General features: G+C 56.6%; 3 protein-coding genes across 11 annotated transcripts in view; 1 reads left to right on the top strand and 2 right to left on the bottom strand.

Moving 5' to 3' along the window:
• The first annotated feature begins 31 nt into the window (after positions 1–31).
• Positions 32–9480, top strand: Ssbp4 (single stranded DNA binding protein 4). 9 transcript variants are annotated; one of them, XM_026777762.1, is made up of 17 exons: positions 32–226; positions 4413–4485; positions 4585–4646; positions 4730–4814; positions 6500–6574; positions 7093–7152; positions 7227–7296; positions 7414–7484; positions 7569–7639; positions 7833–7878; positions 7967–8002; positions 8085–8136; positions 8197–8285; positions 8370–8448; positions 8739–8767; positions 8847–9070; positions 9198–9480. In XM_026777762.1, the coding sequence occupies exons 1-16, from the start codon at positions 171–173 to the stop codon at positions 9054–9056; spliced, it is 1164 nt and encodes a 387-aa protein (XP_026633563.1). In that variant the 5' UTR covers positions 32–170; the 3' UTR covers positions 9057–9070; positions 9198–9480. The 9 variants fall into 9 exon arrangements, with proteins under 9 accessions (XP_026633563.1, XP_026633562.1, XP_026633568.1 ...); XM_026777761.1 differs by having other exon boundaries at positions 8082–8136; XM_026777764.1 differs by having other exon boundaries at positions 33–226; positions 8215–8285.
• A 227-nt stretch (positions 9481–9707) lies between these two features.
• On the bottom strand, positions 9708–12626 carry Isyna1 (inositol-3-phosphate synthase 1). Its single transcript, XM_005370569.3, has 11 exons — positions 12483–12626; positions 12279–12407; positions 12043–12204; positions 11719–11851; positions 11437–11630; positions 11123–11272; positions 10835–11050; positions 10578–10742; positions 10393–10506; positions 10097–10314; positions 9708–10011 (listed from the first exon to the last, which is right to left on the bottom strand). The coding sequence occupies exons 2-11, from the start codon at positions 12396–12398 to the stop codon at positions 9807–9809; spliced, it is 1677 nt and encodes a 558-aa protein (XP_005370626.1). The 5' UTR covers positions 12399–12407; positions 12483–12626; the 3' UTR covers positions 9708–9806.
• A 2295-nt stretch (positions 12627–14921) lies between these two features.
• The window catches only part of Ell (elongation factor for RNA polymerase II), a 55505-nt gene continuing 42740 nt past the window's right edge, over positions 14922–27686 (bottom strand). Inside the window, exons 3-12 of the mRNA XM_013354935.2 lie at positions 23748–23869; positions 23479–23642; positions 21560–21825; positions 19617–19741; positions 18389–18476; positions 17566–18070; positions 16370–16430; positions 16090–16261; positions 15802–15846; positions 14922–15706 (exon numbers count right to left, since the gene is read on the bottom strand). Coding sequence (XP_013210389.1) covers positions 15590–15706; positions 15802–15846; positions 16090–16261; positions 16370–16430; positions 17566–18070; positions 18389–18476; positions 19617–19741; positions 21560–21825; positions 23479–23642; positions 23748–23869 — 1665 coding nt within the window. The 3' untranslated portion in view covers positions 14922–15589. The remainder of the gene's footprint in view (positions 15707–15801; positions 15847–16089; positions 16262–16369; positions 16431–17565; positions 18071–18388; positions 18477–19616; positions 19742–21559; positions 21826–23478; positions 23643–23747; positions 23870–27686) is intronic.

The raw sequence follows: 27686 nt of genomic DNA, 5'->3' as shown, positions 1-27686 counted from the left end.
GTTGCCGCTTTAAGAGCGGCGGGAGCGCGCGGCGGCGGCGCGCTTCCCGGAACAGCCCGCGGAGGGCAGCACGGCTAGAACCCACCCGCGGCCGCAGCTCCCGCGCGGACATGGCTGCGGAACCCGGGGAGCGGGCGGCGTTGGCCATGCGCGCCTGACAGGTGCGGAGCATGTACGGCAAGGCGGGCAAGGGCTGCGCGCCCTCGGACGGCCAGGCGCGCGAGAAGTGAGTGCGCGGCTCGGGGGCCACGCGGGACCGGGGACTGTGCGGTCATGAGGGACCAGAAGGGTGCGGGATTTCAGGGGGATACACGAGATCCGGAGGGCTCGTGGAATTACCAAAGATCAGAATGGAGCTGGAATTTCAGGGGTACACACGAGGTCAAAGGGCTTGTGGGGTCGCACGAGACCTCAAGGGTGTATGATTGTGGGTGAGGCCCATTTGGGGGTCACGGAAGACACAAAGGGCAGAATATATAGGAGGCACTCGAGTTCCAGGGGCTCAGGGTCACTGAGAAACAGAAGGCATGAGACTGCAGTGTGGGAGATTCAGGGGTCCTGGGGGGGTGTCTCAGGACAGTTGAGGGCACAGAAGATCAAGGGGTCAGACAAGACCCCAAGGGTTGCTGGGGTCACACAGCAGTGGATGGGGTGCCATATCAGGGACTGTGAGCTCTAAGGAGTCCGTGCTCTAGCAGCGAGCAGGATGCCCGGGGCAGGCACAGCATCTGAGGGCTGCGAGACCTCGATGGTTCTGGGGTCACACAGGCCTGGGTTGGGCCTCGAGACCATGGGGCTCATGGAGAGCTGCAGGTCTCAGGGCGGGGGTCCCATGCACACAAACCCAAGAGCTGCAGATTTGAGGAGGTTGAGGGGCTCTAGGTATTGGGAGCCTGGAGGTCGTGAGATTTGTGTGGGCACGTGTGACCTGAACTGAACTGTCGCTTGTGGGCAAAGTTGAGGACACAGGGCAGGAGGGAAGAAGGCGGAGCTACCTGGGCTACCTCCAGTGACCCTAGGTGGGCCAGACTGGTTCTGGCCCTCACTGCCTTGCGTTGGAGATGCAGGATGAGTGGCCAAGGTGGGCAAGCTGAGGTGCCCGGCTTTCCTTCCCTGGGTGCCGATGCAGGGGAGTTGGTGAAGGTGTGAACATTTGAAGCGTGTTGGGGGCAGCACATACATTGGGGGTGTGGTGAGCATGCCAAGCCTGCATGGAAACTTGGCTGGCCACCGAGAAGCTGAGCTGCCCAGCACAGCCCTGGGTATGAGACAGATGACCCACAGAGGAGTCTGGGTTGCTGGGGATGCCATGGATGCTGGCCCCTCAGGCTACCCTTGTTGTATTGTGGTTAGGCCTCAATGACCCATCCTGGCATCAGGCTGATGCCCATGTGGGAAGCAGGGGCCGGGCCGTCTGGCTCAGTCGTGCGGCACCTGGGGAGTCCCCGACCTGGACATAGTTCACATAGTCAGTAGTCCTGTGCTAAGTTAGGGAGGTGATGAGGCAGGGGTTGGGTCTGACAGTCTGGGACCTCTGTGAGAGGACATGCAGATCCAGAGAGCAAGGGCCCAGCCATCCCACAAAGTACCATTGTGACCATCAGGAGCCTCAAGTTAGGCCAGGAGGGGACAGAGGGGTGCAAAGGCCCTGTGGTAGGAGTAGGCAGGGAGTTGAGGATGTGCTGTGGGCCACAGCGAGGCCTGTGTGTTTGAACTGCACACGGAGGCTGAGGCAGGAGGATCCAAGCCAAATGCTTATCAAGGGTGTCTGAAAGAAGTGCGTCTGGCCTGTGGGGCTCACAGAGAACAGGAAGAGGCCAACCAGGCTTGGGACTGCTAGGGTGGACGCAAGGCCTGTTTGGGCGGTCCTTGTAGATGAGGCCCCGTGAAGCAGGACTCTTCTCGGCCTACTGGTGTAGGGTCTTCCAACTGTCCCGTGGGGTGTTCACAGAGGGTAGGCAGGTGGCCCTGCATTGTGATTGGCTAGCCTTTCTGGGTTCAGGACTTCCAAGGCCAGTGTCTCAATTACTGGTTGGCCCAGCCCTGGTTTTTCTCTCACCCTGGACTCACCTGTTTGTGGCCTCCACCTACCTGTCCCCTCAGCACTAGAGCCTTGCAGGCCTGTATGTCTAGCGGGGAGCCGGCTCCAGGTGAACCTGTATGTCTAGCGGGGAGCCGGCTCCAGGAGAGCAGTGCACCACCTTCTGGGGAAAGTCTACCTGGGTCCCGAGGTTGAGGCTGAGGTCTGAATGGACCTTGTGTAAGTTGGAGTATGTGTGTGTGCTGACCGTGGGCAGGCATGCATCTATGTGGTATTGCCCAGCAATTGAGGTGGCTTCTTTAAACCTTCAGGATGGCACAGGACACCTTCCCTTGGACACAGGTGACACCTAGTGAGGAAGGCTAGATGCTGACCGCGGTGTTTCGGTTGGCTAACCTGCCTGAGGGGTGCTGGTAGGGGTGGCCTTTTCAGTGATTCCCCACAATCATGGTGCCAGTGGCGGTGGTGTGTTGGGCCTTGGCAGCCGGCTAACACAGAGCTGTCATGCTCTCCAGGACACTCAGCACGTCTAGCAAGAAGGGCGCTGAGCTTGTCCTGGCTCTCAAGATCCCTCAGTCTGCTTGCTTTCTGCCACAGGGAAATTGGGGGGATCTGAGAGGCTCAGCAGACCCAGGACAGTGAGCCAGTGGGTGCAGGTCTCAGGACCTATGTCTGTGCCTACCCCAGCTGTTAGAGACAGTAAGGGGAGGGTGGGCATAGGGCAGAGGTGGGGTATGGCATCTTGGACTGCTGGTGCTGGAGTCAGGAGGACAGCCAAGGCAGAGCCCCTGGGGCAGGAGGCAGGGCGGAGCCAATGGAGAACAGTTCAGACATGCAGGCCTGGAGGAAGCAGCTGTGGGGAGCTGTGCAGAGCTGAGATGTGGTGGGAGAGGGGATGGTTGAGCACACTTGAGACTGGCCTTGTGTGTCCCTCTAACTACCCACCTCAACCTCCCTGGTGACTGGGCCAGTGGGGCTCACCCTGTGACATCTAGTCCCTGAGTCCTCCTTTGGATGGGGTGGGGGACTGCCAGGGAGCAGGTGTGCAGGGGCAGGGAGAGGGGAGAGGAAGGTTAGCGGGACTGGTGGGCAGGCTGTAGGGAGTGACCATCAGTTGTCACCTCATCCCTATCATGCCCAGCTCAGTCTCTGACCACCAAATGGTGGGCTCTGGTGGCCACAGCTCCTTCTTGGCTATCTGGAGGGTGTCAGGGCTGGGATGCCACCCTGGCCATGTTGCCATCCCAAACCAAGCTTACCATGATACTGACGTGGACTTCTTGTCTGCTAGCTCAGCCCTTCTTGGTCCACTTGTATGTGTCTGAGGGAGTCACTTGGACCTAGGAGGATGGCCGGTGTGCTATTGCATAAGGAGGACAGACCGATGGACAGATGGGTGGACAAATGGATGGAGGAATGGATGAATGCGTGGGCAGGTGGACGAATGGGTAAATGGATGGGCAGGTGGGTGAATGAGTAGAGGGTGGGTAGATGGACAAATGGACAGAAGGGTGGGCATGTGAATGGGCTGATGGATGGATGGATGAATGGACGGATGAATGGATGGATAAAGAATATCAAGGTGAAGGGTAGCGCCATGGAGGTTAGGCTGGGGGTGCAAAGCCCCAGCACCCATTCCCAAGTGTATCCTAGGGCAGAAATGAGATAGCGGCAGGATGCTGGCATGGGCGGCTGGAGAGCAAGGCCTGAGTCAAAGGCAGGTTATTTTAGGCTGAGGCCTCAGCCAGAGAGGGTGGGGCGAGGACAGCTGGGGAGGCCCCTGGAGCCCCGCAGGTCCCCAGCGTCCAGCATGTCCCTTTATTCTCATGCCCTATAGGGACTAGCGGGGAGGTGCTGGCACTCAGAGGACCCATATGTGAGCGAGAGGAACCAGCTTGGGATGAGAGCTGCCATGCACGAAAGCCTGGGTGGGATGGCCTAGCCCACTATGGTGGGCCATGGCCCATGGAGCAAGAGAGTCCCAGCAGGCTGCAGACTCTGGCAAAACAGGGTAGTGGCCTGGTGGTGGCATGTGGCACTGGAGGCTCTGCCTTGCCACTCCTCATTCCCAAGAAGCACCATGACTGTCTCCTCTAGTACTCTACAAGGAAGGAAAAGTTACAGCCACCACTGGATACAGAAGATGAAGATGGGGCTCTTGGGGGGGGCATTTATGTGGTGTGTTGGGAATAGACGGGAGCTGGCTGCCCCAGGTCGATGAGTTGAAGAAGCTGTTTTCAGCAGGTGGAGATGGTGGAAGCTCTGTGGGTTAGATGGATTGGCTGGGGAACCTGTTCACGACCTTGTGTTGGGTGGGCCCCTGGGTGCCCTTCTGCTGAGCGACCTGAACCGTTTCCCACCCTGCCTGCAGGCTCGCGCTGTACGTGTATGAGTACCTGCTACATGTAGGCGCACAGAAGTCGGCTCAGACCTTCCTGTCCGAGGTGAGTCTGTCCGCTCTGCCAAGACACCCCACATTGTCCCTGGCAGGGTTGGCGGATCCCTCCTGGGTGCCTGCCCCTCACTCATCCTCTTCCCGATAGATCCGCTGGGAAAAGAACATCACCCTGGGCGAGCCCCCTGGCTTCCTGCACTCCTGGTGGTGGTATGTGCGTGTGTGGGAGCTAACGGAAGGAAGTGGGATCTTCGCGGGGACGTGGATCACCTTGTTCCTTCTACTGCCCGCAGTGTCTTCTGGGACCTCTATTGCGCAGCACCAGACCGCAGAGAAGCCTGTGAACACACCAGTGAGGCCAAAGTCTTCCAGGACTATGTGAGTCTCCAGGATTCTGGAATCTGGGCCACTTCTTTTGTTTTTATTTATTTTACATTATTATTATTTCCGAGATAGGGTTTCTCTGTAGCTTTGGAGCCTGTCCTGGAACTAGCTAGCTCTTGTAGGCCTCAAACTCACAGAAATCCTCCTGCCTCTGCCTCCTGAGTACTAGGATTAAAGGCCTGCGCCACCATCACCCGGCTGTTTGTGTGTTTATTTTGTGACAGGGTTTCTCTGTGTAGCCCTGGCTGTCCTGGAACTCACTCTGTAGATCCTCCTGCTGCACCACCACGCCCCTCTTTATTGTTTTTTTTTTAAATTTTATTATTTAAAAAAACACTTTTAATTTATGTGTATGAATGTTTGGCCTGCAAGTCTGTCTGTACATCGTGTGTATGTTTGGTGCCTGTGAAGGCCAGAAGAGGGCATCATTACAGATTATGAGCTGCCGCCATGTGGGTGCTGGGACCTGAACGTGGGGCCTCTGCCAGAGCAGCAAGTGGTCTCTTGAGTCTCCTGGAATTTTTTGTTTTGTTTTTATTTGAGATAGGGGCTCACTAAGTAGTCCTGTTATCCTGGAACTCATGTAGCTCAGAGATTCCGCTACCTCCCGCCTCCAGAGAGTTGGGGTTAAAGGCCAACGCCCTGGCCTCAGTTTCCCTTTGGCACAGTAGGCGGTCCTCGCCTCCTCACAGCAGTCCCTAGGCGCCGGTTGCTATGGCAGCGTGGGCGTCGGAGGGCGGGGCCATAGCAGACTGGTCCTCGGCGCCCCGCTGCTGCGGCCCCGACCTTGGCGTCTCCTGGAAACGCTAGCGCAGCCCTGCCCGTCGTCATGGTAATGCGGGCGGGCGCGGTGGCGCCGCTGTGGAATGATTGACGGGCGCGGGGGGTGGGGTTCCGGCTCAGACCGCCCTCCCGCAGTGCCCAGCTGGTCTGCATCAAGGGACCTGGTGTTCGCGTTTGGGGATAGGCCAGGCGTGGGGGGGGGGGGGCTTTGGCCATGACAACCCGTAATCAGCCGGAGTTACAATGATTTTGGGGCTTCCTTGAGAGTGCACTTTCGCTGTGGGCTACTGTCATTTATTCCCCAGGGCTAGAGCAGAATGCTTGCAGCAACCTCAGAGTTGCAGGAACAGGTCACCAGGGACCTGACTCTAAGCTATGGTGGGGCTGTCCCCATTCCAGGATCATAGCAGAAGCCTACGGAGTCCCAGGCATGTCTGTGCTAGCCAGCATAGCCACCTGAGAAGAGAGGGACAGCAGAAGGAGCCTGCCAACCCCACACCCCCCACCCCAGCTCTGAGCCTGTCGAGCCTGGTTGTTGTCCATCTGAGGAGGGTTGTGGTCTAGGGACCCTCCCCACACTCCCGCTCCTCTGTCCTGGATGGGTGGCTGTACATCTACAGTGCAGGATAAGGAAGGGGTCCTTGGGGCAAGGACTGGCCTAGACATTCGGGGTGTGGGTCGGGAGAGGGCCTCTATGCCACCAGAAGAGAGTCCGGGTGAGATGAGGGGGAGCCATAGAAGTCTGGGGGTATTGCTACACCACTTCACCCCTTTCTCTGGTCTCCCAGCTTGACCACGTGATAGCTGTCCCCAGGCTGTATGCAAAGATGAGGGGAAACCCTGTTCCGAAAGTCACCTGTCGTGGCTCTCACATCCTCTGGTGTCTCATATTGCAGAGTGCCGCAGCCCCCAACCCTGTGATGGGCGCCATGGCCCCTAACGACGCGATGGGGGCACCAGGCTTCTTCCAGGTATGGCTGCCTGGGGCCTCCTTTGTCCTCACAGTTGAGGTAGGGGTAAGCTGCAGGCTGGAATTCGGTGGAAGGGCTGTGGACACAGTGGATGTGAACATGTGTGCACCTTGTCATCGCTAGTGACAGGCATGAGTTTGTACCCCTGAGCACCGGTGTCCGCTGGTTCCACCATCCTGTTCAAGTCTCTTCGTACCGTCTGCTACCTGCAGGCTCTGCCCCCATTTTCCTCTCGGTCGGGGTTCAGTAGCTTTCCCATTCACCCTCAAGATGTGTAGCTGTTCCCAGAGTTCTAGTGGTGACCCCCACAGTCAAGTAAGGGCCCTCACACATGCCGGACCGCCCAATGCTCCCTCCTGCAGCTGTACCAGCTGGCTGTGGTCTGTAATCTGTCTCTGAGGCAGGGGACCAGCAAGGTTGGAGGCCCCTGCCCCCATTGTGCCCCCAGGCTTAAGAAAAAACAGGGTTTCTTTAGGGGAAACATAGTGACGATTGCTGACCCCCACCCCCTCTTCCAGCCCTTCATGTCATCACGGTTTCCAGGGGGTGCCCGGCCCACGCTACGGATGCCAGGACAGGTGAGAGAGTGTGGGGTGGGACAGGAGCTGGGTAGGGGTGTCGCCTCCAACTCAGTATCGTGCCCACCCCACAGCCTCCTGTGGGCCTCCCTGGGTCCCAGCCCATCATCCCTGGTGCCATGGACCCCTCCCCACGCGCACAAGGTGAGTAGCAGACTCCAGCTGCTGTTCCTCGGGACCCGTTCTTTTTTGAAGCCCCCTTTTGGATGTGCTGTCCATATCTGGGAATGCCCAAGCCCTCTTCCTTATGTCTCTGCCCAGGGCACCCCAGCCTGGGAGGCTCCATGCAGAGAGTGACACCTCCGAGGAGCATGGCCAGTGTTGGGCCCCAGGTAAGGGGTGACCCAACCCACTGTGGGGCAGGAAGGCCACGCCCTAGGTACTCTCTGAGGAAAGAACGTTTTTTGCCTCAACAGGGCTATGGAACTGGCATGAGGCCCCCACCCAATTCCCTTGCATCCAGCCAGGTCCTGCCATCCATGAACATGTAAGGCCCTAGGGTACTCTCAGGCTTGTGGTCACCCAGCCTAGACGCAGGCCACGTATTCAGGGACAACCCGGGCAACGTTTATTCCACTGTCTGGAGGGGAAACAGGCCAAAAGGATCACTTAGCCCTGGGGAATGACAGGTTGCTGGGCCCTGGGCGCCTGGGCTGCTGCAGCGCCCCCATCTCTTCCAGGGGTCCGGGGGTGCGTGGCCCGTGGGCCAGTCCCAGCGGTAACTCGGTGAGTGGCAGGCAGGGTGAGCTGGGGAAGGAGGGTTCGGGCCAGCTTCCTGCTACTGACGCTCACAGTTGTCCCTGCCTATTCCCAGATCCCCTATGCTTCCTCATCTCCTGGCAGCTACACGGTGAGTTCCCTGCAGGTGCTCGGTGGGACCTGAAGGGTGCAGGCCAGACAAGCCAAGTCTCACAGTCCCCGTCTCCCAGCAGGGACCCGCAGGAGGAGGCGCCCCCGGAACACCCATCATGCCCAGTCCTGGAGGTAGGGAGCACACGGGTTGGGGTGGGCCGGGGTTTCCATCCCACACACCCACCCACGCAGCCCCTGCTGTCCCCCCAGACTCCACCAACTCCAGCGAGAACATGTATACCATCATGAACCCCATCGGGCCGGGCGCCGGCAGGGCTAACGTGAGTGGGGGCCGGTGCGCCTCACCCGACGGGGACCCCGCGGGGGGCGGCCGGCCCGAGCCCCACGCTGCCCTGTGCCCGCAGTTCCCGCTCGGCCCCGGCCCCGAGGGCCCAATGGCCTCTATGAGCGCGATGGAGCCGCACCACGTGAACGGATCCCTGGGTGAGTGGCCGGGCGCCACCTAGCGGCTTCATCGGCGGGCACCGCGACCCCCAGGCGCCCGGACAAGAGGCTACGAGGGTCCCTGGTCGCCGGCGCCTAGATCCGCTAGTGCCCTGACCTCCACGCTACGGGAGGGGTGGCTCTGAGAGACCCCTGCCCCCAAGCTCTCGGGTGGCCCCTGAGCGCATCGCCTGCACCCTCCATTGTCCCCAGGCTACGGGAACGAGAGCCCCTGGGATACCCTGTCCCTGAGCTCCGTATCAGCACCTGAGCTTCTTGTCTTTCCGCAGGCTCGGGCGATATGGACGGGCTGCCGAAGGTGAGGTTGTGCACGCTGGGTGGGTGGGGGCAGGTGACCTGGAACAGGGGACCCATGCGCTGACCGGCGCCGCCCCCAGAACTCCCCTGGCGCCGTGGGCGGCCTGAGCAACGCCCCGGGGACCCCGCGCGACGACAACGAGATGGCGGCCTCCGGGACCTTCCTGCATCCGTTTCCGAGCGAAAGCGTAAGCGCCTGCGTCGACTCCCCACCCGCGGCCGCGGCGGGCCGGAGGGGCCTGGCGGGCAGGCCCCGGCGGGGCGGCCGCGGGGCCAGAGCAAGACCGTGACCGCGGCGGGCCAGGTGGGGGGGGCGGCGCGGCACCTTCCCCTCCTCCCCACCCTCCCCGGGTTCCCCCCTGTCCCCGGGAGGGCGGGCCCCAGCCTCGGCCAGAGCTGAGCCGCGCCCGCTCGCCGCCCTCTCTCCGCAGTACTCCCCCGGCATGACCATGAGCGTGTGATAGCCCTGGTCTGCGCCCAGTGTCCTGCTGGCAAGGTCTGGGGTCGCACCCCACCCGGACTCCTGGCCAGCTCAGCCTGGATGGCCGGCAGGGACCCCCACGAAGGACTTTATCATTTTCTAAACACACACGCACGCACACGCACACAGTGCAAGGACCTCAGAGAAGGGCAGGCCTTCTGAACTGTGCGCTGTCACGGGGCTGGGGGGGGGGGCTCAGCCAATAAACACCATTCGATTTTGTCTTTTTGGTACCACTGGTGTCTCTCACTTGACCAGCAGTTATGGCCTCAATCCTTGCCCAGATGAGATGGGTGGGGTGAAGTTGCGAGCCTACCGCATCTACAAGGGGAACATAGGGACCAGGCTGGTGGTACAGTCCTTTAACCCCAGCACTTGGGCAGATGCAAGTGAATGGGTTGAGTTGAAGCCAGCATGATTAACATACACAAGCTAGCCAGGGCTACACACTAAGACTTGGTAAAAAGCCACAAGGACGCTTGCCTGATGGGGACCCTTTATTTTGTTGGCAAGGTCCTAGGGACAATGATGAGAGGGTTGGATGAAAGGATTACTTGATTTAAGCAGTGGACACCTCTGGTGTTGGTGCCTGCGTGTGCCCATTGGCATCGCCGGTACAGCCATTGGTGGCAGCAGGTGTGGACTCTTTCTTATGTGACAGCGGGCTGGTGGCCACCATCTCTCCTGGCTTGATGCCTAGGCCTGAGCGCTCCATCTTGTGCTCTAAAAGCATGTGGTTCTGGGGCGGGAGCCCCACACAGGCCCTGCGGGGACAGTGTGGGTTTAGCAGGGCTGCCCCGGGACTGCTCTGCCCTGCCAGCCCTGTGTCCCACCCTTCACCAGGAGCACCTGAGAATGTTCTCGATACAGCTGCGCTGGCGGAAGAGTGCATTCACCACTGGGCTGCCAGGAGGCACAAGTGGGGCCTTAAAGAGGAAGCTGAGCAGCGACAGCACCGGGTGGAAGCCCTGAGGCTCAGGGTCCGAGTCGGTGCAGAAGCTCACTCGCTGACAGAGCTCTGTGAGCAGTACTAGGTCTAGCATGATGGGCGCCGCCAAGAGCGAGTCCTGGGTGGGGGTTGGCGAAGGGCATGACAAGGGTCTGGCAAATCAACACCCACCCCCGCCCGCCACCGCCCTCGGTACCTCACAGGTGTTGTGGAGCACCAGGGTGTTGGTTCCACCCAGCATCAGCTCTGAGGTGTACTCGTCCAGGGCACGCTTGCTGTCCCCCACATAGGGCACATACTTGATCACCACCTGTGGAGGCGCATCAGGTCACAGCCCAATCATACGACACCAGGCCCCTGCCTGCCCACAACCCCACGCACACAGTGATCTGGCTCCTCTCCTGGTGCGTAGAGGACACTGTTGCTCTGAACCATGTCGTCCACCACGCTGCTCTTTGTCACCTCCTTGGAGCGGAACTGCAGTGGTGCAGACAGGTTCTGCCCATCGTTGTTGCCCAAGTGGTTATAGCTCACAATGGACATGGTCTGCGTGGTCACAGAGATACTGTGGATGTAGGGACCCTCACCAACCAGAGGTCCTGGCCTCCTTCCGGGCACCCCATGAAGCCCCCAGGTACCTTCAGGCCAGAGCCGATGAGGAAGTCCACTAGAACAGACTTGACCTTCGTCTGACCAGACTTGAAATCATCCCCACCCACGAACACATGGCGCTGGAAAGCCAGCTCCAGGGCACCAGGTACCAGTGTGTTCTGTGGGGACCCGTTGAGAAAGGCGCAGCCCTCCAGGATGCTGGCCACGGCAAAGAGTGTGGATGGTGACACCTCCAGGCCAAGCTGAGGGCAGACAGGCAGTCAGCCAAGGCTCCCTCTGGCCTTGATCCCCAAGAATCCTGGGCGCACACCCACCTGGATAGTACGCAGCAAGTTTTCAGCTGTGTCATTACGACCTGGGACCACCTCGCAGAAACGCTCCGTATTGGCGGTCCACAGCACGATGACCTTGTCCAATCCTGCGCTGGATCGGAAGTCTCGAATGTCCTTTCGGATCTGCTCCAACTGGGAAAAGATGGGGCTAGAGGAGGAGGAAGCTGTCCAAGCCCTCCAGAGACGTGGGCTACTCATGGGGACAGGGTGGGTGAGAGTGGGGATGTAGCCAAAGGAAAGGACCACGTGGCCAGTTAACAAGTGACTGAGCTGGGGAAGCCAGTCGAAGCTCCCACCTGTTGTGCACGAGTGCCAGGGATGAGGTTGTCTGCACGTGCTGTCTGGTTGGCAGCGATGAACTCAGGAATGTAGACAGAGGGCCGGGGACGCAGGTTCTCCATGTGGGGCCACAGCTGCTCTTGCAGGCTGCAGTTCAGGACCTGTGCGCGCCGCATCGCCTCGGCCAGGTTTAGTGACGAGATATCCCAGCCTAGGTTGTGGGGACGCTCACACTGAACCCATCCTGTACCCTGGGCCCTCCCACACGTACCTCCACCCCACCCCGAGGTTCCGCCCACCGTCAAACACCAGGTCGTTGGGGGCCACCATGGGTAGAAGCGCGCTGAAGGGCACGAACACCTCCCGGCCGTTCCCATCTAGACCCAGGTTCACGGTGCCCGCCTGGGTCAACGAGCCGTAATAGTTTGCTTCCTGGGGAGCAGCAAGAGAAGTAAGTAGGTAGGGTGTTGAGGCGGTAGGGGTCCGGCGCGCTGGGACCGCAAGCTCCAGAGGCCACGCCCCCCGCCCGCTCTCGCCCAAGACCGAAGATGACGTCACCCACACCTCACACGGCCCGCCCCTCAGGGTCCTCCCCGACCTCTCGCAGCAGCACGGGCCCCCACCTTGCGACCAGTGCGCGTGGGCCAGGTCAGACGCAGCCGGTTGGCCAGCACGGCCGCGGTGAGCGTGGAACCGTTGTTCCCACCCCAGCCTACAAGCATGACCCCGAGCCGGGGCACCTGCCGGGCTGTGCGGAAGGTGAAGCGAGTAGCAGTGGGCTGCACCTAAGGACGGGTGGGGAATGAGTGGCAGAACCTCGGGCTCCTGGTGTCCACCGCCCCCTGGGCCCCGCGCGCACCCGCAGCACGCCGCCCTCGCGGCTGACGCGCGTCGTCCGGTACTCATAGCGAGCCTCGATGGCCTCGGCGCTGTAGACTACGTCCGGGCTGTCCACCAGGATCTCGGCGGCGGGCTCCATCGCGGCGAGCTATGGGCGAAAGCCGGTGAGCGCGAGCCCTCCGCCCGGGGCACACCCTACACCCCAGGACAGGACCGCACTCACCGGTTCCGAGTGAGCTCGGGCTACGGAGGCGGACAGCGCGGGACACCAGGGCGCGCGGGCGGGCAGTGGAGAAAAGGATCAAGGCCACGCCCCGGCCACGCCCCTGCTGGGCGTAACGAGAGGCCCAGGGTTCGAGGCGCTCTGGACCCAGGTGGCCGGAAGCAGCCTTAGGCGCGAGCTCCCTGCGCATTGGCTCGCTGCACTCACGTAGTACCGGGACACCACGGCAGCCAATGAGCGACAGCCACCGTCAGGGAGGCGGGGCCCCGCTTGGCGAGGGGCGCTTGGTGGTCCTGGAGCTGAGCTAAACTGCGCTCTCTTATGTCTTATCCCCTAATCTTTGGCACTGTCCTGCGTGACCAGGCCAACGGGAAGGGACTGGATGGCCAGGCCAGCGCTGCCTCCCCCTCAGCAGGCATAGCGATAAGGACCGTGGGAACCCAGCGGGCAGGCGGGGGAGGCACCCCAGAATTTTCCAAAACAAGTGGCCTCCTCCTAGTGGAAACTTTCCCCTGCTGGTGCAGGGCCAAAAAGGTGGATCGTCCACAATGTCTGCACGAAAGGGAAGGGGGCTGCGCTTCGTAGGCGTCAAGATTATTTGTTGTTGGTTGGTCCAGATAACCTGAACCAATCCCAATATGAAGGAACAGAAAGGGGACTGTGCACATCCCGGTGAAGAGACCCTGGCAGGATTCCTGGAGGGGCTGTTGGAGAGGGTTTTGATGTTTGAAGAAGAGATTGTCAAGGAAGAAATACAGGCAAAGCCCACTGCATCCCCTAAAGTAAAGCTCCAGGGAGGAGCTCAGATGCAAGTGGGGTTGTTCCCCGGGGGCCGAGGATCCAGATTGTGCTGTAAAGATCGCTGGGTTTTTTTTTTTCCCCGTTCGTCTTGGGGTGTACTTCAATAGAAATGGAGGGTATCTAATCAGTCTGATTTAGGTAATGATACTGCCTGCTGGCCAACTTGTCATCCAGTATTTGGGAGGTTGAGGCAAGAAGATTGCAGTTGGGACATTTATTGGCCAAGGGACCCAGAGCTGAAAGCAAGCAAGGCTGACGAGAGGACTTGGCCCAAGAGTCCCTTCTGACCTGGACGTGGGGCAGTGTGTGTGTTCAGGAACCACTGTGTCAGGTGTGGAGGGACAAGGGTCAGCCGCTCCAGGGCCGAAGATGGCAGAGAATGGCCATGCTGTTCCCAAGTGGTGGGTACACAGCAGACCGCAGGGCGCCTGGCTCTCCCTTCCACCCCCTCAGCTGCCTCAGAACTCTTAGAAGTTCAGCCAAGGTCTCAAGGCAGACTGACCCCAGCCCTTGAGAACAAACATGCTCACAGACTCTGCCCTGGCCCAGACCCAGCCTCTGCTATCTGCTTGGAGGTGGCCAACGGTGGCCAAGCCCACCACTCAGCTCCATGGCCTTAGCTGAGCGCAGCTTAAAACACAGCATCACTTTTTGCTGTGTGCACTGTTGTTTTAAAAACAGGCCCAGGAAGTCTTCCTGCCCCATCCTCAGTGGCTGGAGCTAAGACACCTCCTCCTCACCAGGCCTTAACTCCTCATCTGCGGGCCTTGGTGCTGCAGGAGAGCCAACTCCGTGTGTGCCCGAGCACCCTACCACCCCAGCCTGCCTGCCTGGCCTCACCCCTCCCCTCACCACAGGGGGGCTCTGGTCTAAACTCACTTAGGACCACCCCACACCCTTCAGTGACATACACAAGGCACAGCAGTGATGCGAGTCCATCAAATTTATTATAGACTTTAAAAGTCGGTGGTTCACCTGCTTAGTGTACAAAAGACGGGTTCAGAGAAAGGGTCCCAAGAAGGCACCGTCTCTCCTGTCAATTGTAACGTTTTGGCAAAAGTGAAGACTGTAAACACCAAGTCCATGGCTCAAAGTAGACTATCCACTGTACAGTCCAAAGGCGGAGACCACCAATAAGTTAGACCATCTTTAACCTGCCAGCACCAGCAGTTCCAGAGCCTGGCCCTGCCCTCCCTTCATAAATCTCAGACAGACAACAGAACAACAAATCAGACCAATTCAACTGACAGTCCCTGGGTGGAGTTCCCAGGGCAGGAAAGGGGTAGTCTGGGCTGGGTGTACCCAGAGCCTGCACAACGCACTGTGCAGAATCTGGCCCAGCCCCATTTAGAAAGCAACAGTCATTCAAACATTGAAGGATCGGTTTCCTCTAGGGTCTGGGGACCCCAGGGATCCCATAGGAAAGCTAATAGCTGTGTGGGGTAGAACTGGACCAGGCAGGTGCTTCCTGGCTGCCAGGCTCTTTGGAAGCCATCCAGAGACACCCGAGGTTTAGAAAAATAGACATCTGGGCCGGGCGGTGGTGGCAGAGGCAGGTGGATCTCTGTGAGTTCAAGACCAGCCTGGTCTACAAGAGCTAGTTCCAGGACAGGCCCAAAGCTACAGAGAAACCCTGTCTCGAAAAAAACAATAACAACAACAACAACAAAAATAGACATCTGTATTTGAGTTTCTGCCCTCCCCGTTCTGCAACCGTGGGTAGCAGTGCCTCTGTCGCCCCCAGCATATCTCCAGCATAGCTTCTCTCTGAATGTGCACAGTTCAGAACCCACTCTCACACATACACGCACGCACACACCAACGGCCCCTAGGATTTGGGGTATGAGAAGACGAGGCACAGTAAGAAAGCAGCAATTGGGGGCCACAGGCCTGCGCCCTGGAAAAGGCAAGCAAGGCACCACTTTCAGGCCCCCCCCCTGCCCTGTGGGAACCCAGCAGAGAGGACCCCATGACCCACAAATGGATGAAGGGACAGAGTGAGGCCAGCAGCACAGGACCACCCAGCCTCGGTGTGACATGAAGATGTGTATGCAGGGGGTGGGGGGCTGACGACCATATGCTGCTGAGGGCACTGTAGGGAGCTTTGGGCATAGCCGGGAGCTACAGTGACCAGGACCTGGTACTCTGCTGACTTTCCCTGGAGCTTCTAACCCTGGAGGTGTGGGCCGTGGAGAGGCACGGAGTAGAAAAAATACAAAAATAGACGGTCTCTGTGCTGGCAAAAGGGCCGAGTTCATAGAAAACTAGAAAAGGCAGGCGGAGCATCAGGACTGCCCGCTAGCACGCTAGGGCCAGGCCTGCAGCTGCCGTTGGTCATACTCTGCGATGAGCCGCTTGATGTGTGCCAGCTTGCGGTGCAGGTACTCACAGCGTCGCTTCTCTCTGCTGTAGTTGGTGTTGGTCTGTGAGGGAACCAAGGGCCACCGGTGAGACACATCTGCCCGGCAACCTGGGCCAGGCAGGCTTCCCCACTCAGCACCCACGCTGCCTCACGCACCTTTTTGATTTTCCGGTATTCTTGAAGAATCTGCCCACGGGTTGTCTGGGGGAAACAGTAAGAACTAATTATGTCCCACCTTGGGAAGCTGAGGAAGCAATCACCTAGACAGGCAGAGCACAGCCTTCCTGCACTTCTTCCAAGGGTGCAGGGGACATGGCGGGGGAAGACACATGGTGAAGTAGCCACACTAGAGAAACCTGTGTGAGCTACAAAACCTCCTGACCTTGCCCAGGCCCTACTGCAGGGACTTGTGATCAAACCCTGGTCATGAGTAGTTAGCAGTACCTCATACTCCTCGGAGCCCTGGCTCAGCTGCCTGAGCTGTGCATCAAGCTGCGTGAACCTGCGCGTGATCTGCTCAATGCGTGCGTGCAGGCTGCGATACTCGCTGTACTCAGCATTGAAGTCGTTCTTGTAGCTCTGACGCTGCTCTGATGACGAGATGGCGGGGTATTTCCTGAGGGACGATAAGGATTGTTGGGGCTCAAGGGCACAGTGGTTGGCAGCACCTGGCTCAGGCAGGTGTCTGGGCTTGGGTAGGACACAGCCCAGGTAATATACTCACAGCAAATAGTCCGTGGTCTCAGAAGTAGACGTGGGGACACTGGCACAGGCTCCATTCAGACCTGCATGAGCAATGCACCCTTAGTCCAGGGTCAGTGTGTGTGAGGTTGCAAGCCATGCTTAGATGGCCATAAGTTGGCACTAGCAGTGGACCAGGTGTCAAGGCCAGCTGGCCACAGTGGAGACCCACTGTCCAGGCTACTGGCCTCTAGACAGGTTGGCTTGAAGCCAAAAACAGAACTCTGAATATTCAGTGTCTGCACCGAGCTGGAGACAAACCCTGACGGCGCAGACGATCAGGCAGGTGCAGTCTCTGGCAGCCCAGCAACTGCAAACACAGCAACACTGAGACCGCTGGGCCCTAGCCCTCTGCAGATACCACTGCAGGCTGGGCCAGTCAGGAGGGGTTCCTCCACATGGCATCCCCAACCAAGCCTACGACCAGGAGCTGGTGGAACCTACGAAAGGGTGAGGCAAGGTGCAGCCCTGCCAGGAAAAGCACCACGTTCCAGCCATTTAGTTCATTTATTTGACTCTGTAGCCTGGGCTCCCCTCCATGGCGGGACTGATAGGGTACACTTTGCTTCCCTGGACTAATAGCTCAAAGTCCCCACATACCCTGTTTTGACCAAATGCTCTCAGCCTAACCAACATAGGCTTCAGGGCCCCGACCCACAGTGCTGGACCACAGGTCTTGCGCTCTGGAGCTGACCAGGTGGACAAGAGCTCTTAGAACAGTGTGCCCATGTGTAATCACAACCCTTTGAATTGTCCTCCATCAGACAAAGCCAGAGGTTATCTGTGGCCAATGGTTTGCATGCCCACAGCGGCCTCAGTAGTCCCTAAAGGTCTTACTTTGTGTCTGTGAGTTCCTAGCGCCAGCAGAGCACACAGCCAGTACAGGCCCTGTAACGCCATACCCATGTGCTCACCACACTGTGGACACAGGGCTCCGGAGGCCTCTGCCTCACTCCTCACGATATATCCTCCTGTCCCAGCAGCCATTGCTCCCTGGCTCAGTACACCCGTCTGTGCCTTGGCCCTCCCCGACTCTCTGGCCCAGGGCATCTCAGTGTTTCCCATGGCACCCCTGCCTGGGGCTGCAGGCTGGTGGCCAGCCACAGTACCCCAGGTCCTGACCCCAGTGATGCTCTCACACCCCACACCTAGTGACTCAGACAACAAGATAGTACTGACCTGGGGTATCTGGGAGCAGCGCAGGGGCATCAGGCTGTGGGGCGGGGGGCCTGTCCTCAGGGGGCCGTTCCCTGTCTTTGTGCTTCTTGGACTTCTTCTTGGGTCGGCTATGGGTATGCGAGGAGCCAGCAGGTCGCTCAGACTGGGAAAAGTCCGTCAGCAGGGGCAGGCTGAGGTGAGGGGCTGAGGCTGCGGCTGGGGCTTGGGTAGCCTCTTGGTGCTTGTAGTCCTGGGCACTATGGCCTAGATCATTGCTGACATCAGCTAAGGGGTCATGGGTCCGTGGGGGCTCCAGCCGTGGGGGCAAATGGCTAGAGCTGAGGGTGTCCGTAGGGGTAGACCCCAGGGTAGGCAGCAGGGTCTCGTGGCCATTGGGGGCACCCAGCTTGCCATTGAGGGTGGGCTGTGCTCGCTGTGTGAAGTGTGAGATGCGGGGCTTCTTGCTGGCCAGGGGGTCAATGAAGTCTGTGGACTGAGGTCGTTTCTGAGAAGTGAGCAGAGAAGCCTGTGGGAACCAGAAGCCACCTTGAGGGTCTGCTGTGGCCACACGGGGGTGCCTACACACAGCTGGGCAGGGCTTACCAATCCCTGCATATCAGGTGCCTGCCCGACTGGTCAGTGACAGGCACTCTGCAGGTACTTTACTGTGGGCACTGGAGGGTGAAGACAAGGTCCCAAAGCATATGGCCATCCAGACAGACACCCCCCGACCCCGAAGAAAGCAAGTTCCTCAAGGGAGTGTGGCTCAGGCAGTGGATGTTGGCCACAGAGGGCTGTGGGACACCAATGAGGACCCCACACTCATCCACCCTAAGGCAGGTACCTGAGAGGGTGAGGCGGAGCGGCCATGCTCCCGGGGTGGGCTGGAGGCAGTGGAGTCTGAGTTGGCACTCTGTGGCTGGCACAGCTTTCTGCAGGAGAGTGGTAGAGGCACTATGTTAGTACTACAACTGCGCCCAGAGGGGCTGCCTGCGCGGCATTTGCCAGGCGGAGGACTCCTGGGTCCTCAGGGAGCACTCCTGCTCTGCAGGCTGAGGTGTGGGTGGTCAGCACCTGGGACCACAGTTAGCACAACCCCACCCTGTGTGTCAGCTCTAAGTCTATATGTGGTCCTGCTATGCACATGGTATCACACACACACCGACTGGCTCAGCACTCATCACAGGGAATGTCATCAGCAGTGGTGACTAGTCCCAGGCATGCTGGCCCTGCCCGCACACTCACATGAGGGCCAGTAAGAGACCAGGTGAGCACTTGGCTCAGGGAGCCCAGCACTGGTGGAGGGCGGAGACAAGGAGGTGGGTCAGCAGTTAAGACCCGAATTGTCTCTGTCAGACCCTGACTCAAAAAAGAGAGAAAAGACACTGGGCAGCGCATGCCTTTAATCCTAACACTCAGGAGGCAGATGTAGGCGGATCTCTGAATTCGAGGCCAGGACACCAAGGGCTACACAGAGAAATCCTGTCTCAAAAAAGGCAAAAAAAAAGGAAGGAAGGAAGGAAGGAAGGAAGGAAGGAAGGAAGGAAGGATGGAAGGAAGGAAGGAAGGGAGAGAAAGAGAGAGAAAAGGAAAGAGGAAAGGAAGAAAAAAAGTATGTGGCGAATGGCAAGCCTAGGGCTTCTGTCAAGATGTTCCCTCCCAGCCTTCCCAAGCACTTGGAACCCAGGCTCTAGCAAAGGCACAGGCTAGGAGATCAGCCCAGAGTGAGCTGCTGTCCCTAACCTTGAGGAATCAATAGGAATCTCTCAGTGGGAAATCACTCCAGAATCAATTAGCTATTCCCCTCCCAGTACCAGCACCAGGGGAAGCGTTTAATTATCGTGCCACTCTCCTGGAGTCTGCCTCCTGCACTCCATGGGCCCAAGAGGCTCATTAGAAGCCATGGGGACATGGATGGGACACCCTGGCTGGCAGGAACCTGCACAGTTGGTTGGGGACAGCTATGATTGTGAGCCATCTGTCAGGCTGAAGCCTGTCCAAGGTCCTCTGAGGCTGGGGCTAAAAGGGGTGGGAGTGAGGCTGCTACCACCCAAGTTTACACAGGACCTTACCGCATGAGCACGCGCTTCAGCAGCTGCTGGTCACCCTCAGAGTAGCCGGGCCAGTCCTTCTGCACGTCCTTGTACATGCAGTCCCGCAGTGTGCATGTGCCGTCTTTGGGGTTTACACTGGCTACCTGCAGGATATCCAGCTGTCACTGACTGGCACTGCACAGTCTCCAGGGTGGTGAGTGCTTAGGGAACACAGGACTCTTCAGGGACATGGGCAGCGATGATCCTACCTCAGCTTCCCTGCACTGGAGCGACAGGTTCACACTGAAGGTGGAGACTGTCTTTTGGACGAGGGGCAGCATGGTGTGCTGCCGTCAGCCCCTCACAGGCCCCTACCTATTTCAGATGGTGACAGCCAGTAAGTCCTCTCTCACTCATTCCAGACTATCTGTCAGCTGAGGCTTAGAGCATCTCATCAGAGGAGCCTGAAGGGGCTAAGGCCATGTCTGTGCTGGCCTTGCTGGCCGCCAGTGTGAGGCATATGCACACACCAGCCATTCAGCTGTGCCAATCTGAAGTACTCTTGAGGTGTGCTGGATCTGAGAGGAATGGGTTATATTTTCTGGGTTTGGGAGACAAAGCCTTGACTTGTAGCCCAGGTTGGCCTTGAACTTACAACTTCTTGCCTCAGGATGCTGGGATCCAAGAGTATGCCAGTATGCTAAGCTGGCAGGGACTTATTACTGGTTGAGTAATTGCTTACTTCATGATAGCACTGAGATCTAGATGCTGTACTGTCATGCCTGCCACTCAGCTTCTGCACAGCATGGACACATTCCCATACACAGACTCTTCCATGCATGTAGTCTCACTGACCATCTATTACTGCCCTGGGGCAGACCTGGTTCCTTTGGTCAATCCACCCCCTGGTCCTCCTCATTGCAGGTGCTCAGGGCCTCTGGAGACCCGTGGAGGCTGTAAAGGACCAGACCAATGGGTGACAAGACAGGCCTGTTCTGTACCTGTGGGGTCCCACTATCACACAAGATACACCATACATTCAGAGTGAGGCTGGTCGAGCTTGTTATGGTCAGGCCTGGTATGGCTGACCACAGAGGCCCTGGGAGCCCCATGTTTCATCTATGTGAACTCCATGGGCCGAGGTAGAGGGTGATCATCACCTTTCCTGATTCCAGAGCTTTCTGTCAGTCTTTTATTTTATTTGTTTTTTTTTTTCTTTCAAGACAAGGTTTTTCTGTAGCTCTGGAGCCTGTCCTGGAACTAGCTCTTGTACACCAGGCTGGCCTCGAACTCACAGAGATCCACTTGCCTCTGCCTCCCAAGTGCTGTCTGTGAGACTCTTGATATTATATTGTCACCCAGAGCACAGGGGCGAGGCCACCCCAATCCACCTCTATGCTGGTTCCCAAGGTCTGGCTGGTGCTGTCAATTTTTTTTTTTTAATTTCATATGTGTGGGAGTTTTGCCCGAATTTCTGTGTCTGCACCGCTTGCATGCCTAGTGCCCACAGGGACCAGAAGAGGGATTAAGATCCTCTGTAACTGGAGGTACAGACAGCTGTGAACCAAACACATTGGTGCTGTGAACAGAACCTGGGTCCTCTGCAAGAGCACACTGATCCTAACCACCGGGCATCACCAGACAGCAAGCTCCTCTCCCAAGTGAGCAATCTCACCAACCTTGGCTGGTAGCTTAAAGTCAGCAAGAATGCTCACCATCCAGTGTCCCAGGAAACATTGTAGGGACAGCAGGAAGGCATGACCCAAGTTCCCATGGATAGTGCAGGGTTAACAGCAGTCACAGACACAGCTCTGAGCAGCCGCCTGCCAAAACTGTGCAACCATACCATACAGGTCTGTGGGCACTGCCTGTTGTGGGCCCTGCTAGGGAAGAACCCAGTACATTTCTGCCACCCCAGGAGGCTGGGCCTGAGACCACCATGGGGTCAGGAAGCTTGTGTGGTCAGGCTGGCCTGCACCTACCTGCTGCAGCAGGCTGTCCAGGGTTTCCTTGTCCGCCTGCGTCAGACCGTCCTTCTGTAGCCTCAGTAGCAGCTCAGCCTTCCTGTAGGGCCTCAGGGCCAGGAGGTGCAGCACCCGATCTCGGAAGGGCCTCAGGACCACACTGCTGGCTCCGCTCCCGCCACTCTTTCTGATGGCACTGGCCAGGTTGATGGGGGTGGCCCGTTTCCGGGAGGGCACCGCATCAGCTGTCCCTGGCGCTGGCTTCCGGAACTGAACTTTCTTGCCTGCAATGAGAACCTGCGTGTTACGGTGCAGCAGACAGCCAAATACCATGCCACAGAGGGTGCACCAGGTTTAGGACTCATGAACAGTGTCAGTGTCTATAGCAGAGCAAAGCAAGCAGAAGGCAAGAGGGGAGAGGGGAAAGAGACTGAGCAACTGTGAATGTGTGGGCATCTTGCCACAGCCCAAAGACAGGAGGCACCGGGGCTGACAGGTGCCCTGCACCAGCTCTGCTTGCTTCTGCAGATTTAAAGGCACCGTGGCTGCCTTGCAGCCTCAGCCAGAGCTCTGTGGCTGTGAAGGCATTAGGAGGCCATCCTGAGCAGCCCTTCAGGACACAGCAAGCCCAGCACCTGGAGGGCCCCTCCCTTCACAATCTGGTTCAGTCTGGTATGAGACAAAGTCTCACTGTAGCCCCGGCTATTTTTTTTTCAAATTATGTATTTATTTATTTATTATTATATAGTGTTCTGCCTGCATGTGTGCATGTAGGCCAGAAGAGGGCCTACACATCTCATTATAGGCAACCAGGTGGTTGCTGGGAATTGAACTTAGGATTTCTGGAAGAACAGCCAGTGCTCTTAAACCGCTGAGCCATCTCTCAAGGACCAGCCCAGGCTAAACTGACTCATCATTCTCTTCCCTCAGTCTCCTGAGTGTGCCCACTAGTTAAACAGTGACAGTCTTAGAAATCAACATGGTACCTTAACAAGGTGTGACAAGTGAGGTTGCTAACCAAATTGTATCCACAGAACCACAGCTTCGTTCACATGGATGCACACCCCATCCTGACCTTGAAGAGGGGTCTCTGTCATCACAGACAGCTCAGAACTCCAATACCACAGGCACACAGGAGGAAGACTAGCCATGCTCACTCTACTCAAGACCCACCCAAAGCTGCACCCCACAACATGTGGAGTATGGGGAAAACAATGTAAAATTCCAGCTCTTATTCTATTATGAAATAGACACCTATTTATTCCTGTATGTATGTTTGAGCACATGTGTGCAATGGCCGAGGGGGCCAGTAGAGGGCACTGAGAGCTGACACTTGGGTGCTGGAAACCAAACCTGGGTCCTCGTTCTAAGACAGAGTCTCCGGTGGACCAGGCCAGCCTCAGACTTACTACATATGCTAAGCAAACAGGGAAAAAACACAAGGCTGCAGTTCTGCATGAAACTCTAAGGCAACTAAGAATGCTAAGCTCCTGAGAAATAGCCTCCCCAGAAAGGCATTCACCAACTAACATGCACGTGCGTACACAGCAGAGCAGGTTCCACTTGCACATTAGAAATACATGCATTACTTTAAACATAAAAAACCACGCAGACAAAACAAGGCCCTTCCTTCCTCCCTGGGACTGCCTGGTGCTGTCCCATTGCTGGGTTGTTCTCAGGAGGCCAAATTCACCCACCTCCCAGTCTGCAGCTTGTGGCCACAGAACCCTTTGGAGGAGTGGCTGGGGACAACTGGAGAACTAAGTGGACCTGAACCTATGCATAGCTCTGTACCTCTCAGACTTGGAGAGGATGGCTGGCCCAGGTCCCTGTCCTACTTGAGGCTCACATGTCATCTGTAGCCACAGCCCCATACTCCAACACCCTGCAACATGAACCTCCCTTTGGTATGTCCCAGGCTCCTGCTTACCACTCACCCATATAGCGGCCTCCAGCCTTAATGACAATGGCACTTCGGCTCCGAGTCTCCTCCTCTGCCTGCGCCATGCTCTGCCGGGCCTTCTGGTAGGAGTCATCGGTGGCACACACTGTGACCTTATCCTGGATGCTGCCCAGACAGTCCAAGTGAACATCCCCATGGCTGCACAACAAGAGGAAATGTCACCATTAGGGTGCCACCTGAGCCACGCCGAGCCAGCCTCAGCACCACAAGAACAGGTAGCAGTCTGAGGGCAGGTAGCCTTACCTGGAGACATATTGTTGGATGCAGTCAAAGCTGCCCTGAGGGCTGTCTCGGCCAATGTTGGAGAGGTAGAAGGAGAAGGCCCGCACCTCCTCGGGGCAGTCAGGCTGGGGTATGGAGATGTGCTGTGGGGAGAGGGAGTGTTACTGTGGTCCTTAGCATGAGGAGGCTGCAGCACAAGTCAGCACTCACTCCTCACAGAGACCATTCACTGGTTGTCAATGTGCAACCTGCACAGAACGTGTGGGCATCTTCCTCTGTGGCACCTCCTGGCATGAAGGGACATGATGGTCACTCATCCTTACCCTCTTGCTAGGCTTAGGCAGCACAGGAGCTCACCCCAATCATTGAGCAGTCCCTCGGATTCCCCACCATGAAGGTAGAATGCCCCAGCTGCCACAGCTAACAGGACAACATGCACTCCTACCAGCGGATGACTGTAGACACAGTGTAAACGCCATCCTATGGCCCTGCATGTCAGCAACCAAATCTCAAAGGCCCCATTGCCTGCATCTGCCTTAATGCAAATATGGGGTTTCTGTTTTGTGTGTGGTTTTTGGAGACAGGGTTTCTCTGTGTGACACCTCTGGTTATCCTGGAACTTGCCATGTAGACCAGGTTGGCCTTGAACTCAAGGATATTCACCTGCCTCTGATTCTTCGAGTGCTAGGACTACAGGTGTGTGTTACCACCACTGTCCAGCTCAAATGTGTTTGTTTTAGGAGCCAGGGTCTCTAGCCTAGCCCGATCTCAGATTCGCAATTTGGCCTAGGCTGCCCTTGAACTCCTGACTGTCCTGACCCTACCTCCTCAGGACTGGGGAGACAGGTATGTACTACACCTGGTTTGCTTGGCACATGATGAACACAAAGCCTCAGGAATGCTGCAGACAAGTATTGCACCCACTGATTGTCTAAAGAGGGATCCCAGCATCTGAAATGTCAAACCCTGGCCTGCCTCTTACCCCTCACCCAGGCTGTGAGGAGTACACAAGCATGCAGCCTCAAATGTGCATACACAACGCTCACACATATCCACACATATGCGCACTCTCTTCTGCAGCCTGCCCAGACTCATGCCATTGCCATCGGCTGAGGTCCCTCCCGGCTGTGGGCTCAGGGAACTGCAAGGGCCTCCACGCCACCTGTCCTTGACACATACTCCCAGCTTAGGCAATAGCTGACATTCCCTTGGCACAAGCCCTGAGTTGCATGTGGCTGATGCCACAGCCAAGGAGTTGGGCTCTTTGTACATGACATCGCACAGGGCTGGCAGCCTGAGCTCAGGGTCCTGCAGTACACAGATGAAAAGTCTCATGCAGGTCCCAGGTGCTACTCAATGCTGGGGTCTCTGACTGAGCCTGCAGAGGGGTTGCTGACCCGGGTCCCTCTGGGTAAGAAAAAGTGTTGCACCTCTGGGGACAGGGCATAGAGGGAGCTGGAACCATGTCAACCACGACAACCAGGCCAGGGTGGAGGTGATGGGCAGGGCATGAGGCCAGGGCTCAAAGGTCCAGGGAGCTGGATCTGCTGTGGTTAATGCTTCCCTGCCCTGATGTGTAGCTCCGAGCCTGATGATGTCTCAAATGGCAGGCACTATGTCTGGCACCTGTAACTTAAGCTGCAGTCCTAGTGACCAGCTTCAGTTTGGCTCTAGGTTGTCTGAGGTGTGCAGGTAACCTAAGTTCAGCATTTTAGGCAAAGATCCTGGTGAGGTGGGTGAAGCTCACTCAAGAGTGCCTGAGGACCCAGACCTGGGAACCATCCTGCTAGTCTGAGGCACAGATATGAGGGACACAGGCTTCACCCAAAACCCTTTCACCTCTCATTGTAATCTTGGGGGGGTCTTCCATGGGAACTAAGTTGAGTAGCAGGTTACCAGTTAAAAAATGTTTTGAGCAACCTGGGCCAGAGCGGCCTGAGAAGGCAAGCTCCACAGGACATTTGCGGAGGCAGGACTGAGCCAGCAACGTGGGCTAGAGCAGACCTAAGACAGCGAACTCCACAAGAACAGGTACAGAGGAGCAACTACTGAGCGAGTCAGCGGGAGCCAGAGACCACTGCAGGTCCAGGCAGGAATCTGAGACCTTCGAGGGAGTAGACCTAAGCCTGGCCCCTTGCGGGTCCGAGCATGAGTCTGGGACCTCTGAGGGAGTAAGCCTGAGCCACGTCCTCTGCAGGGCTGGGCACACCTGAGCCTGGGAACTCCTAGGGAGAATACTGGAGCCAGAGACCTTTGCAGGACAATCCCAAGCCAGGGACCTCTGCAGGAAGGGATCCAGACCAGTGACATTGACAGAAACAGGTCTGAGCTAACAACCTAGGCTAGAGCAGGCCTGAGACAGCAAACTACATGGGAGAAGAGCAAACCCCAGGAGCGCTGATCAACCTCCAGGAACACGGAGTGACCAATGGGATAACTAGAACTGTGACACTGACTGTACCATGAGGAACAACCATCTGAGTCTTGGATCCACTGGCACCTAGAAGATTAATAATCAGAGTCACAGACAGCCCCAACCACACCTATTACAGGAAAAGATGAGTAGACAAGGTAAGATCACATACAACACCACAAAGAACAACATGAAACCAGTAAAACCGAAAGACTCTACAACAGCAAGACTTGAACAATCAAATATAGATGAAGCAGAAGAAAATGACCTACAAAATAACTTCAGGACAATGTTTGTGGAAATGAGAAATTCCCTCAAAGAAATGGAGGAAAAAACAAAAAAATGGAAGATATCAGCAAATTCCTTAAAGAAAACCAAGAAAAGCAATTAAACATATGAAAGAAACTACTCAAGACTTGAAAACTGAAATAGACAAAATAAAGAAAACACAAGCCGAGGGAATTATAGAAACAGAAATCATGAAAAAAACAATCAGGAACCAAAAAGGCCAGCATGAACAGCAGAATACAAGACATGGAAGAGAGAATCTCAAGTGCTGAAGACACAATAGAGGAAATATACTCATCAGTCAAAGAAAACATTGAATCTAACAAAAGCTTAACCCAAATATCCAGGATATATGGGACACAATGAAAAGGCCAAACCTAAGAATAATAGGTACAGAAGAAGAAAAAGCTCAACTCAAAAGCACAGAAAATATATTTAATAAAATCATAGAAGAAAACATTCCCAACCTAAAGAAAGATATGCCTATGAAGCTTACAGAACACTTAATAGACTAGATCCAAAAAAGTCCCCTCACCACATAATAATCAAAACACTAAACATACAGAGTAAAGAAAGAATATTAAGAGCCGCAAAGGAAAAAGGCCAAATAACACGTGGCAGACCTATCAGAATTACACCTGACTTCTCACTAGAGACAATGAAAACCAGAAGGTCGTGGTCAAGCATTATGCAGACATTAAGAAGAAACCACAGATGCTAGCCCAGACTACTATACCCAGCAAAACTTTCAATCACCATAGAAGGACAAAACAAGATATTCCAGGAAAAATGATATTTAACCAATACCTAGGCACAAACCCAGCCCTAGACAAAATACTAGAAGGAAACCTCCAACCCAAGGAAGTTGGCTACACCAACAAAACACAGACAATTGATGATCTCAAAGCAGCAAATCCCAAAAGAAGAGGAAAACACACAAATTAACATCACCAACAACAAAAACTAAATTAACAGGAGATAGCAATAACTGGTCATTAATATCCCTTAATATAAATGGACTCAACTCACCTATAAAAAGGCACAGGCTAACAAATTGGATACAAAAACAGAATCCATCCTGTTGCTGCATACAAGAAACAAACCTCAACCTCAAAGACAGACATCACCTCAGAGTCTAACAAAATAGACTTCAAACTAAAATCAATCAAAAGAGACAAAGAAGAGCCGGGCGGTGGTGGCGCACGCCTTTAATCCCAGCACTCGGGAGGCAGGGGCAGGTGGATCTCTGTGAGTTCGAG

Source organism: Microtus ochrogaster, unplaced genomic scaffold, assembly GCF_000317375.1.
Source record: "Microtus ochrogaster isolate Prairie Vole_2 unplaced genomic scaffold, MicOch1.0 UNK81, whole genome shotgun sequence".
In the NCBI taxonomy this organism is placed as follows: Eukaryota; Metazoa; Chordata; class Mammalia; order Rodentia; family Cricetidae; genus Microtus; species Microtus ochrogaster.
This window is presented reverse-complemented; position numbering and strand designations above follow the sequence as displayed.

Excerpts from the sequence above, each read along its gene's own strand:
- Ssbp4 (XM_026777761.1), top strand. The coding sequence starts at position 171 with ATGTACGGCAAGGCGGGCAAGGGCTGCGCGCCCTCGGACGGCCAGGCG. Across the intron at positions 4,815-6,499 it reads CCAAAGTCTTCCAGGACTAT|AGTGCCGCAGCCCCCAACCC; the intron begins GTGAGTCTCCAG and ends CTCATATTGCAG. Across the intron at positions 7,153-7,226 it reads CGCTACGGATGCCAGGACAG|CCTCCTGTGGGCCTCCCTGG; the intron begins GTGAGAGAGTGT and ends CCCACCCCACAG.
- Isyna1 (XM_005370569.3), bottom strand. The coding sequence starts at position 12,398 with ATGGAGCCCGCCGCCGAGATCCTGGTGGACAGCCCGGACGTAGTCTAC. Across the intron at positions 11,852-12,042 it reads CCACGCGCACTGGTCGCAAG|GAAGCAAACTATTACGGCTC; the intron begins GTGGGGGCCCGT and ends GCTGCTCCCCAG. Across the intron at positions 10,012-10,096 it reads TGTATCGAGAACATTCTCAG|GGCCTGTGTGGGGCTCCCGC; the intron begins GTGCTCCTGGTG and ends CTGTCCCCGCAG.